Source organism: Schistocerca americana, chromosome 4 (assembly GCF_021461395.2).
Source record: "Schistocerca americana isolate TAMUIC-IGC-003095 chromosome 4, iqSchAmer2.1, whole genome shotgun sequence".
NCBI lineage: Eukaryota > Metazoa > Arthropoda > Insecta > Orthoptera > Acrididae > Schistocerca > Schistocerca americana.
In genome coordinates this window covers 604604793-604618638 of record NC_060122.1, presented here as the reverse complement: position 1 = coordinate 604618638, position 13846 = coordinate 604604793, and the positions used below count along the sequence as shown (strand labels likewise).

At 44.1% G+C, this 13846-nt stretch overlaps 1 protein-coding gene across 1 annotated transcript in view; it reads left to right on the top strand.

The window, feature by feature from the left end:
- The window catches only part of LOC124613064 (glycosyltransferase 25 family member), an 804128-nt gene that overhangs the window by 536123 nt on the left and 254159 nt on the right, over positions 1-13846 (top strand). Inside the window, 1 exon segment of the mRNA XM_047141647.1 lies at positions 5409-5483. Coding sequence (XP_046997603.1) covers positions 5409-5483 — 75 coding nt within the window.

Sequence of the window (13846 nt, the reverse complement as noted above, 5' to 3'; positions counted from 1 at the left end):
CGTTAGCTTGTTCTCATTCCTCTGTGAGAGGTGTTCAAAGAAAAGTAACATTCCATTTGCTTCTACTTCTTATAATTTCTGTACATTTTCGTAAATCTCTATACTGAACCTCATTTTCGAAAAATTCTGTAGTTTGTATTGCACCCATTACTTTTCTGATAATACACCTTTCAAGGAAAGCTGTTCTGTCCAGCTTATATACAAAGTAGTTCACTCTTAAGCATTCACATGCATTCTGGTCTTACCACTGTGGAAAACAAAAGTAAAAACTTTTTTTGTGTTGTATGAATTTCTTGTTGTAAATCTTTTAGTTAAACTATCTTTCCATTTTATTAACTCTTACGCTTATAGCAATTTTTTCTAGTGCACTTTGCTGTACGGTTTCCCCAAGATACCTGTTCGTATTTTTATGTAGTTTGGCAGAATTTTTATATTTTCCAAGTTTTTTTCCATCTGAAATTGTGACACAGATTCTGTTGTTCTCAGAAGATTTATTTGAGTATCTGCTTTGGTCAGCTTTTCTGAAAGCATTGCAAAATCATCCGAGCTCCTGCTTTGCCTTACCTGTAACTGTAACTTCAATTTTGTAATCGTTTTAGCTCCAAATTACAATTTTTCTAAAACACGATTTTCCAGTAAATTCGAGAAGCGATCCCCATAACTAACACCACCTTTTGTTTGAGCTGCCTCAGATATTTCTAAAATAAATTTCACTTTAGGTATCGTTCTTAAAGTTTCGTAAATTATATTTCCTAGTAATGCTAATGGTACTGGTTTGTCAGTGGCGAAGAAGTGACACGAAAATGGGTCATTCCGGAGAGCTCAGTGGCTTCGAACGTGGACTAGTCACTGGATGTCACCTGACTAACAGATACATCAGACATATTTCAATCCTTGTAAAGTTGTCCAGGTCTACTGTTGGTGACATGATTGTGAAGTGGGAATGCGAAGGAAGTCACAGCGAAACCAGGCAGACCTAATGTTATGTCGGGTAGAGACCGTTGAGCATCGCAAAGGGTACTTGTAAAACATCGCGTAAAATCAGCGATCACCCGGGAGTTCCAGAGGGGTATCAGCATTCCAGGTAGCATAATGACTGTGCGTAGGGAGATAAAAAGGAGCACAGTGGTCAAGCAGCTCGTCATGATCCACACATTTCTGTAGTCAGCGACGCTCCAGGTGGTGCAAAGAGCGATGCGACCGGGCGGTGGATAACTGAAAACTACCGATATGGAGTGGTGGACCACACTATACCATGCGGCAATCCGATGGAAAGGTTTGGATGTGGTGAAAGGCTGGAGGAACGTTATCTGCCATTAAGTGATGTGCCAACGATGAAGTACGGCGGACGTGGTGTTCGATGTGGACGTTTTTTTTTTCGGTATTAGGGTGTCTTCCACGCTTAAGCAGAGAATGTAAACTCACTTTATAGCTTGCAGCAGTGGAATAATTCGGGGACGATAACTGTTTGTATCAGCATGATAGTGCACCCTATCATAAAGCACCATCGGTGAGCAAGTGGTTTGTGGCCTGCTCAGTGTCCCGACCTAACCAACTGCACACCTTTGGGCTGAATTAGAATGCTGACGTTGCTCCAGACCGCAGAATCCAACACCACAGATTTCCGTGGGTTCGGAAGTAGAGGAATGACGGGCTGCTGTTCGTCTACAGACATTAAAAGACCTCTCTCAAAGTGTCCCCAGCAGAGATCAAGCCTTCGTTTGAGCGGACAGACACCACAATATTGTCTTGTAATAGGCGTCCAGATACTTGTGATCAGGTAGTAAACATATATGGACAACAAGTAGGCATATAAAGTGAGGTTGTTTTATCGCACTTTCTGGTACGTTTAGTGACTGGTTCGATTTTAAGAGGGACCCTGATGACCTTGACATGGACGGGTTAAATAAAATAATATGAAATGCATAACAGATAGCAAAACAAATTTTAAATCCAGCATGAAATCATTTTTTCGGGACAACTTCTTCTGTTCCGTAGACATTTTTAGTTGAAAACTACTAACATGTGTGGCTAAATAAGAAACTAAAAACACCAATAGTTATATGACTGGTATTAAAGACTGGTATGTTTGTTCTTAGTCAGTTTAAAGCAGTGCGCTATTTAGTAACCTGTAAGTGGCCGGAATGCAGCCATACCCACAATCAAATTATGTGCACGCAACCTGTAGGCCGATTCCTTCCACGTCATTCGATAAAAATCACACGAACGATCTACGGAACCTACAGCGTACTGGCCACCTGCCGCTGAGATTTAGAGTGAGCGAAAATGAAGAGTCTGTGTAAACAGTGATGTTGAAAAACGCAATAAACAGGAACGGATGCTTCTTACTGGTATAGGGTACTTACTTTTAGATCTCATCAGCCGTCTCAGTCTTTCCAGTGGAGAACTTTTAAGAGATGTGTGTATGACAGAAAGCTGCGCCATGCGCAAGACGACCGCTCTGTCGTATTTCACACATTTTGAAGAAGTTTATGGGGCTTCGGTCCGTGCTTAGAATGCACAGAGTTACTATGTATTACATTTTTTGTTTCATAAAATGAATAGAACAGAGAGTCGTTCACAGATGTAGCTGTCGATACGTTCGTGGTCATAAGAAACAGTGGACAAATTGATACATAATGTTCGCTGCTAGAATATTTTGTCTTCTTGGCACAAGATTTCAACAACGTAACTGCTCGTCATTCTCAGGTGCTCCGTGGCGACTCGCGGCAGCATACTTCAGCAAACATATGCTTCATCAGCGCCAGCAACGCCTGAGAATTTATAAAGTAAAATACTGTTACAAATAATACATTGTACACGTACAATATTGCTACCCGACCCCCTACGTGTTCAACGTGGGGTCCAGTAGGAATCACTTTAACTATAATTACGTTTAACGAATGTATCCTGAAATGAGTCAAGTATGCAATCAGTGTTTATTGTGTTTAATGGCAATTGACTATTATGACAAACGTATTAGACTGTTTTTCATCAGTAGTACTCCCTCGGAAGGTCTGACGCCACAAGAATTAGTCCCATACAAAATGAAAATATCACAACACTTCTTTCGTACCAAGGATTGTCATTCCCCAAAGTCTCGTGAATCATTTACAGATTTTGGATTTTAATTTACAGATTTTAGCTCGAAATGTTGACCGGAATACTCTCTTTCAAATTCTGAAGGTGGCAGGGGTAAAATACAGGGAGCGAAAGGCTGTTTACAATTTTTACAGAAACCAGATGGCAGTTATAAGAGTCGAGGGGCATGAAAGGGAAGCAGTGGATGGGAAGGGAGTGAGACAGGGCTGCAGCCTATCCCCGATGTTATTCAATCTGTATGTTGAGCAAGAAGTAAAGGAAACAAAAGGAAAGTTCGGAGTAGGAATTAAAATCCGTGGAGAATAAATAAAAACTTTGAGGTTTGCCGATGACATTGTAATTCTGTCAGAGACAGCAAAGGACCTGGAAGAGCAGCTGAACGGAATGGACACTGTCTTGATAGGAGGATATAAGATGAACATAAACAAAAGCAAGACGAGGAAATGGAATGTAGTCGAATTAAATCGGGTGATGCTGAGGGAATTAGATTAGGAAAGGAGACATTTAAAGTAGTAAATGAGTTTTGCTATTTGGGGAGCAAAATAACTGATGATGATCGAAGTAGAGAGGATATAAAAAAATCCCACCTGAATTAGCATATTATTTTATTCTACTATAGCTACTACTAGGTGTATGTATGTTGTGATATTAACTCTACGTGATATGTGTATAAGATATGAGAGTAATATTTGTTACTACAACTGCTTCCTCCATTTAAGCGCGCCATTAGCGAGAGAGGATCAAATGGTTCAAATAACTTTGAGCACTATGGTACTCAACTTCTGAGGTCACCAGTCCCCTAGAACTTAGAACTACTTAAACCTAACTAACCTAAGGACATCGCACACATCCATGCCCGAAGCAGGATTCGAACCTCCGACCGTAGCGGTAGCGCGGTTCCAAACTGTAGCGTCTAGAAGCGCTCGGCCACCCTGGCCGGTTAGAGAGGATCCTCGGAACAAGACCTCCTGTCGGTTTTGGAACCGATTGTCATTATCAGGGAATGACATCGTCGCAAATTCCTTTAAGTTAGGATCTTTTTACGGCCCTCGTTCTTATACCATGTTAAATGGATGCATGTGGCATACTTTTGCTCGCAGATTCGTTGATGGTCCGCGTTGATAGACCAACAAATCGGGCAACTTCATTTGTGCGTCGTCGTGAGCACGTTCAAACACGGTAACTCATTTCTTCCATTCTGCCTCGTATCCACCTCGACCCATCTTACTGCACTTACTCCATACAACCGACGGGCTCAAAGACACCACTAATTTAGTACCACGACTTAGGTCAGCGCCGAAGGTCACATGACTGCGATGTTAAGTTCTACCCCATCTATAGAGCTCTAAGGAAACCAGTGTGCTCTTTTAAGGGGTTACTAACATTTTATTCGGTGAGCTTATCATGCCGTTGCCCCAAAAATACTGATTTTGCATGTAGAGCAGCGTTTTCGAAAGAGTCTAACTTCAGTTTGTCCTACAGCAATAGCTGTATACGTATTACGCGCTACTTAGGAGCTATTTTGGGAGACTGCACTGTCTATTTGCACCACGGATGAAACGCAACCACTGTAATCAACATCTGATGGCATTCAGTGTTGGGCGGTAGAGTGGTCAAACACAGTTAGAGTATGGAGCATTGCCGACGCCCACGTAATGAAGGCGTTTTGAACAGCAACCTCTACGTGAAGTATATTTTAGAGACATAGTTCCTGCTGCTATTTCGGGCGGTAGAGTGTTACATACGGTTAGGAGCGTGCAAGCTATCATTGAAGAACGGCGGGTAGCATTGCACTCACCTGCACTAGTGCACATATTCCTGATACATTACCCATTGGAATTGTTTTGGAGTTGGTTAGTAAGAATCTAACTTGTTCCATCGTTTTGGTTACCGCTGGTGGCGATATGACTATCAGCGTACAAACATTGTTGGCGCAGCGGCCCCATATTATACGTACGTCACTCTATGCCTTGATGTTTAGACTCTAATCGCAGGAAGTGCATTGCTCGCACCACATTGCATTCTCAGGTTCAGAGACAATATATAGTTCTATAATTGGAATTATATTCGCATGGCTTTATATTTAATCTACGGTATAAAGATTGTATCATCCGCATGTGCCCCTCGTGCTCTTATAGCCCCAAAAATGTTAGTGTGTTTTTATTGCGTGAAGAGTTGTGAAGTTGTAGACATGACAACGCTTTAAGTCCATTTTTTGTTTTTGTTTGTGGTCATATCCATTCATCGTGTCTGTAGGTGTGATAAAGTATTAAAACTAACAAAAATTTTTACGCTCTTTGTTGCAGAGAGCTTACCGATGAGTCCCTGAAGGAGTTGGACGTCCGTTTTCTGCCAGCTTATGAAGATCCTTACCACAAGAGGTAGGCAGTGTATCACTTGCTCGAACTATGGAATTATTTCTCTGTTAGTGTCGTACGATGCCTTTTGACACCCAGTCGCTGTTACAGCTGATAGTACATAAGTTGATTCTAGAGGGCTTGGGACAAATTGTACCACTTCTGGTCTGTTAATCAAATTCGGCCACGTACGTGTCCGTGTATTTCCGAGTTCGGTTTCAAATTTTGGTATATCACTGCAGAACCACATTAGATAAGTGTACCACTCTGAAATTTCGAATTAACCTGAACACAATCAGGTTTTTTTTATGTCTTGCCGTTTCTGGTTTTAAGAACGCAATATTTCATGTCACTTCCACTGGACAAAAGTTAGTCACACTTTTTGTGTGCGTCTCTTCAAGTGCAATATCTGCTGCGAGTGTTCCTTCATAGCTTTGAAATTTAGACGTATTTTGAAAAAAAAAAATGTCCGATATTCTTACAAGTGATAGTAATTGTCAAAACTATTGCGTTTAACTAGCGGAAAGATCCATTATTGTTCTATTACATCAGGCCTGTTCGCCGATTAGCTAATGCGAACTGCCTCGCGCTCACACCACGGGAATGAGCAACCGGTCGACTGACAGTGCGTAATTTTAGTACATGGGAAGAGAAAGGGAGGAATGAGTCGAAACAACGCAGCTACGCACGGCAAACTGTTGTCAAAGAGTCTATTCTACGCCACTAGCGTTAGTTCCACGGAGGTGTATCGCTGCATGTCGAGTAATTAATGTTTTCATGGCAAAATTATTTTCTAAGACTTTTACGTTGATGACCTTTAACTGTTGAAGCACACAGGCAACAAGCGGCGGGCGCGAGCGCTCTACTCGCCTACCTACGAGCGCGGATGATCGCCTACCGCTTCCTGAACCCATCTCGATTGCGCTATTGACGACAAATTACTGAAAACATTAAGCACCTAAAACAAATAGGAAACACAATATATCTTACGATTTATATAATCTTATGATGAATGTTATTTTCGGATCACGATTAAATTGACATCAGCTTGTGACTCTTTTATTCACACGTTTAAGTTTTGATGGTCGTTCATCAAAACTAGTGCTTTTCCTTTTCACTAAGACTTAAATGACTGGTACAACTTTCTGAGCACTGCTAACTCGAAGATAAGCTTCCAAGTTGAAATCTGTCACTGATCTTATGTGGACAGATTTCTTCTTTGTGTTGCGAAAAGCTGTTGCTGGCACAAGTACACTACTGGTCATTAAAATTGCTACACCAAGAAGAAATGCAGATGATAAACGGGTATTCATTGGACAAATATATTACACTAGAACTGACATGTGATAACATTTTCACGCAATTTCGGTGCATATATCCCGAGAAATCAGTACCCATAACAACCACCTCTGGCCGTAATAACGGCCTTGATACGTCTGGGCATTGAGTCATAGCTTGGATGGCGTGTACAGGTACAGCTGCCCATGCAGCTTCAAAAAAAATGGCTCTGAGCACTATGGGACTCAACTGCTGTGGTCATAAGTCCCCTAGAACTTAGAACTACTTAAACCTAACTAACCTAAGGACAGCACACAACACCCAGCCATCACGAGGCAGAGAAAATCTCTGACCCCGCCGGGAATCGAACCCGGGAACCCGGGCGTGGGAAGCGAGAACGCTACCGCACGACCACGAGATGCGGGCGCAGCTTCAACACGATGCCACAGTTCATCAAGAGTAGTGACTGTCGTATTGTGACGAGCCAGTTGCTCGGCCACCATCGACCAGACGTTTTAAATCGGTGAGAGATTTGGAGAATGTGCTGGCCGGGGCAGCAGTGGAACATTTTTTGTAAACAGAACCTGGACTCATCCGAAAGAATGAAGTTTTGCCATTCATGCATCCAGGTTCGTCGTTGAGTACACCATCGCAGGTGCTCCTGTCTGTGATGTAGCGTCAAGGGTAACCGCAGTCATGGTCTCTGAGCTCATAGTCCATGCTGCTGCAAACGTCGTCGAACTGTTCGTGCAGGTGGTTGTTGTCTTGCAAACGTCCCCATCTGTTGACTCAGGGATCGAGACGTGGCTGCACGATCCGTTACAGCGATGCGGATCAGATGCCTGTCACCTCGACTGCTAGTGATACGAGGCCGTTGGGATTCAGCACTGCGTTCCGTATTACCCTCCTGAACCCATCGATTCCATATTCTGCTAACATTCATTGGATCTCGACCAACGCGAGCAGCAATGTCGCGATACGATAAACCGCAATCGCGATAGGCTACAATCTGCCCTTTATCAAAGTCGGAAACGTGATGGTACGCATTTCTCCTCCTTACACGAGGCATCACAACAACGTTTCACCAGGCAACGCCGGTTAACTGCTGTTTGTGTATGGGAAATCGGTTGGAAACTTTCCTCATGTCAGCATCTTGTAGGTATCGCCACCGGAGCCAACTTCGTGTGAATGCTCTGGAAAGCTAGTCATTTGCATATCATAGCATCTTATTACTGTCGGTTAAATTTCGCGTCTGTAGCACGTCATCTTCGTGGTGTAGCAATTTTAGTGACCAGTAGTGTATGTACGTCCTGACATCGACATAATCGTAACCACAAACGTATAAAGTTATGGAAATTTAACTTCGGGAATTTTTTTCTTTTTTAAAAGTCTACGAGACTTACTTTACTATAAAATTTGTTACGCAACTTTGTCACACTATAGGTCTTTATGTTCCAGCTGTGCCTAGGCATCATGCACTGGCGGTTGCAGATTGATATTTGTGTGTTTGACCTTCCTTCGTGACGCAGATGTCATGCTGCTTTTCATCGATTTAAAATACTCCATTAGCCACTTGAAGCACTGCGCTTTAAGTATATACACTTGTCTGTAGGGCTACGGCGAACTTAACGCATGTAAATTCCTCTCACGACAACGCACAGTTTGCACTTCCCCTGCTCTACATAATGTCATCTGGTCGCCCCATTTTAATGATAGCGTTCAGCACCCAGGCAACAAGCGGCGGGCGCGAGCGCTCATACTCGCCTACCTGCGAGCGCGGATGATCGCCTACCCGCTTCCTGGACCCATCTCGATTGCGCTATTGACGAAAAATTACTGAAAACATTAAGCACCTAAAACGACTAGAAATAACCATTCCGATCAACCTAAAATGAAATGACATAATTGTTGTGTAAAATGAAAGACATAATTGTTGTTTACTACTTCATATACAACGGTAAGGAGAGTTGAGCTACAAACTGGTACGGCGACTGTCGTCGTAGGAAAGCTGGAGAGGATTAGCGAATGAGTTAACAAAATAAACAGAAGATTTACGTAACTTGTATTTCTCCAAGCATACGAAGACTCATTACAAATAATGTAGCAAGAAATGAAGTCCAGCGAATACAGTAGCAACAAGGATGAGGCAGTTTGTACTACAGAACGAATGATCGTAGTCGGAGCCACGAGTAGGCGGCTTCTGCCTAGCGTCACGTAGCGTAGCGGCTCCAAGTGCGAGCGGGCCTGTGTGGCTGCCGCCGGCCAAGCTACATTACATCTACATCTACATCTACATCTATACTCCGCGAGCCACCTTACGGTGTGTGGCGGAGGGTACTTATTGTACCACTATCTGATCCCCCCTTCCCTGTTCCATTCACGAATTGTGCGTGGGAAGAACGACTGCTTGTAAGTCTCCGTATTTGCTCTAATTTCTCGGATCTTTTCGTTGTGATCATTACGCGAGATATATGTGGGCGGTAGTAATATGTTGCCCATCTCTTCCCGGAATGTGCTCTCTCGTAATTTCGATAATAAACCTCTCCGTATTGCGTAACGCCTTTCTTGAAGTGTCCGCCACTGGAGCTTGTTCAGCATCTCCGTAACGCTCTCGCGCTGACTAAATGTCCCCATGACGAATCGCGCTGCTTTTCGCTGGATCATGTCTATCTCTTCTATTAATCCAACCTGGTAAGGGTCCCATACTGATGAGCAATACTCAAGAATCGGACGAACAAGCGTTTTGTAAGCTACTTGTTTCGTCGATGAGTCACATTTTCTTAGAATTCTTCCTATGAATCTCAACCTGGCGCCTGCTTTTCCCACTATTTGTTTTACGTGATCATTCCACTTCAGATCGCTCCGGATAGTAACTCCTAAGTATTTTACGGTCGTTACCGCTTCCAATGATTTACCACCTATGGCATAATCGTACTGGAATGGATTTCTGCCCCTATGTATGCGCATTATATTACATTTATCTACGTTTAGGGAAAGCTGCCAGCTGTCGCACCATGCATTAATCCTCTGCAGGTCCTCCTGGAGTACGTACGAGTCTTCTGATGTTGCTACTTTCTTGTAGACAACCGTGTCATCTGCAAATAGCCTCACGGAGCTACCGATGTTGTCAACTAAGTCATTTATGTATATTGTAAACAATAAAGGTCCTATCACGCTTCCCTGCGGTACTCCCGAAATTACCTCTACATCTGCAGATTTTGAACCGTTAAGAATGACATGTTGTGTTCTTTCTTCTAGGAAATCCTGAATCCAATCACAAACCTGGTCCGATATTCCGTAAGCTCGTATTTTTTTCCCTAAACGTAAGTGCGGAACCGTATCAAATGCCTTCCTGAAGTCCAGGAATACGGCATCAATCTGCTCGCCAGTGTCTACGGCACTGTGAATTTCTTGGGCAAATAGGGCGAGCTGAGTTTCACATGATCTCTGTTTGCGGAATCCATGTTGGTTATGATGAAGGAGATTTTTATTATCTAAGAACGTCATAATACGAGAACACAAAACATGTTCCATTATTCTACAACAGATTGACGTAAGCGAAATAGGCCTATAATTATTCGCATCTGATTTATGACCCTTCTTGAAAATGGGAACGACCTGCGCTTTCTTCCAGTCGCTAGGTACTTTACGTTCTTCCAGCGATCTACGATAAATTGCTGATAGAAAGGGGGCAAGTTCTTTAGCATAATCGCTGTAGAATCTTAAGGGTATCTCGTCTGGTCCGGATGCTTTTCCGCTACTAAGTGATAGCAGTTGTTTTTCAATTCCGATATCGTTTATTTCAATATTTTCCATTTTGGCGTCCGTGCGACGGCTGAAGTCAGGGACCGTGTTACGATTTTCCGCAGTGAAACAGTTTCGGAACACTGAATTCAGTATTTCTGCCTTTCTTCGGTCGTCCTCTGTTTCGGTGCCATCGTGGTCAACGAGTGACTGAATAGGGGATTTAGATCCTCTTACCGATTTTACATATGACCAAAACTTTTTAGGGTTCTTGTTTAGATTGTTTGCCAATGTTTTATGTTCGAATTCGTTGAATGCTTCTCTCATTGCTCTCTTTACGCTCTTTTTCGCTTCGTTCAGCTTTAGCGGCCATTACAATTGCTACACCACGAAGATGACGTGCTACAGACGCGAAATTTAATCGACAGGAGGAAGATGCTGTGATATGCAAATCATTACCTTTTCAGAGCATTCACACAAGGTTGGCGCTGGTGGCGACACCTACAACGTGCTGACATGAGGAAAGTTTCCAACCGATTTCTCATACACAAACAGCAGTTGGCCGGCGTTGCCTGGTGAAACGTTGTTGTGATCCCTCGTGTGAGGAGGAGAGATGCGTACCATCACGTTTCCGACTTTGATAAATGTCGGATTGCAGCCTATCGCGATTGCGGTTTATCGTATCGCGACATTGCTGCTCGCGTTGGTCGAGATCCAATGACTGTTAGCAGAATATGGAATCGGTGGGTTCAGGAGGGTAATACGGAACGCCGTGCTGGATCCCCTGAGTCAACAGATGGGGGCGTTTGCAAGACAACAACCATCTGCAAGAACAGTTCGACGACGTTTGCAGAAGCATTGACTATCAGCTTAGAGACCATGGCTGCGATTACCCTTGACGGTGCACCACAGACAGGAGCGCCTGCGATGGTGTACTCAACGACGAACCTGGGTGCACGAATGGCGAAACGTCATTTTTTCGGATGAATCCAGGTTCTGTTTACAGCATTATGATGGTCGCATCCGTGTTTGGCGATATCGCGGTGAACGCATATTCAGATGTGATACGACCCGTGGCTCTACCCTTCATTCGATCCCTGCGAAACCCTACATTTCAGCAGGATAATGCACGACCACATGTTGCCGGTCCTGTACGGGCCTTTCTGGATACAGAAAATGTTCGACTGCTGCCCTGGCCAGCACATTCTCCAGATCGCTCACCAATTGAAAACGTCTGGTCAATGGTGGCCGAGCAACTGGCTCGTCGCAATACGCCAGTCACTATTCTTGATGATCTGTGGTATCGTGTTGAAGCTGCATGGGCTGCTGTACCTGTACACGCCATCCAAGCTCTGTTTGACTCAATGCCCAGGCGTATCAAGGCCGTTATTACGGCCAGAGGTGGTTGTTCTGGGTACTGATTTCTCACGATCTATGCACCCAAATTGCGTGAAAATGTAATCACATGTCAGTTATAGTATAATATATTTGTCCGATGAATACCCGTTTATCATCTGCATTTCTTCTTGGTGTAACAGTTTTAATGCCCAGTAGTGTATATCGCGACAGCAGAGGGCGCTCGCGGTACGGAGCCGCTGGAGGTTGCTCTGTGGATGCGCACCATTGTGTCAGCAAGATCCCGTGCGACCGCCATCGTCGTCTGACGGAAACTTGCAACTCCGTTGACAAGCCTGACACGCCAGTAGCGTGGCCTCAATAGACGATACCAAAATAGTAAAACAAGTAGCAATCGGATTATCAAATGGCAGGCTGAGGTTAGATGGAAGAATCTTAAGGAAAAGTGGTTTATCCAGGAATGAAGTATCTTAGATAGCGCTCCAAAGACTGACTGCTCGTTAGTCTGAAACTGTTGTCTGACTGGACTGATAGAAGAGGGAGTGAGGACGTACAGTGAACACTCCGTTGTAGAATCGTTTAATTAGTGCGAGAGCTCAACAACTCCAGTGGCAGCTGCTACAAAAGAGGCACTGTGCATCAGGGAGGCGATTGCTGTTGAGATTCTGAGAGGGTACATCCCGCGAAGGGTCAGACAAAATACACACATCAAAAACAGTTTTGCGTCACCCCGGTTCCCAGAACTCCTGAAGATAGACGTTGACTGTGGATATTGTGTCACAAACACAGCCCCTTTGACTGTTCAGAGATGTCACTAAAACCTCCCAAAGACGTAAACAACCATGCGTGAACAGTGCCTGTTAGATGGAGGGAGTCCTACAGCCTATCAGTTCCAGTAATTCTACCAGGAAGGGGGTACACGACTTGTGTTGTCTGTAGTTCAACCAAGCCTACACGGTCAATACCGCGGTTCTATTGCGTCCGCATTGTTGCTTTGTGCCAGGAAGGGCTCTCAACAAGGGAAGTGTCCAGGCGCCTCGGAGTGAACCAAAGCGATGTTGTTCGGACATGGAGGAGATACAGAGAGACAGGAACTTCGATGACATGCCTCGCTCAGGCCGCCAAAGGGCTAATATTGCAGTGGATGACCGCTAACTACGGATTATGGCTCGGAGCAACACTGACAGCAGCGCCACCATGTTGAACGATGCATTTCGTGCAGCAACAGGACGTCGTGTTACATTCAAACCGTGCGCAATAGGCTGCATGATGCGTAACTTCACTCCCGACGTCCATGGCGAGGTCCATCTTTGCAACTACCAGGCGTGAATGCCATCCTCCGACTGATAGTGGAACCATATCGGCAGCATATTATCGAGGCATTTGTCTTCATGGACGATAATTTGCGCGCTCATCGTGCCTATCTTGTGAATGACTTCCTTCAGGATAACATCACCACTCGACTAGAGTGGCCAGCATGTTCTCCAGACATGAACCCTATCGAACATACCTGGGATGGATTGAAAAACGCTGTTTATGTACTACGTGACCCACCAATCACTGTGAGGGATGTACGCCGAATCGCCGTTGAGGAGTGGGACAATCTGTGCCAACAGTGCCTTGATGTACTTGTGGATAGTATGCCACGGCAAATACAGTCGTACATCAATGCAAGGGGACGTGCTACTGGGTATTAGAGATTGCAGTTTTTACAGCAATCTGGACTGCCACCTCTGAAGCTATCTCTGTATGGTGGTACAACATGCTATGTGTGGTTCTCATGAGCAATAAAAAGGGGGGGGAAATGATGTTTATGTTGATCTCTATTCCAATTTTCTGTACAGGTTCCGGAATTCTTGGAACCGAGATGAGGCAAAACTTTTTTGATGTGTGTATTACTTCTTCCCACATACGTCTAGCGGTAAGACCAATCCGAGATAATTGGAGAAAGTAGAGCTCCTGTGGAAGTTTACTGACATTAATTTGTCCCTCTTACCGTTCACGAATGG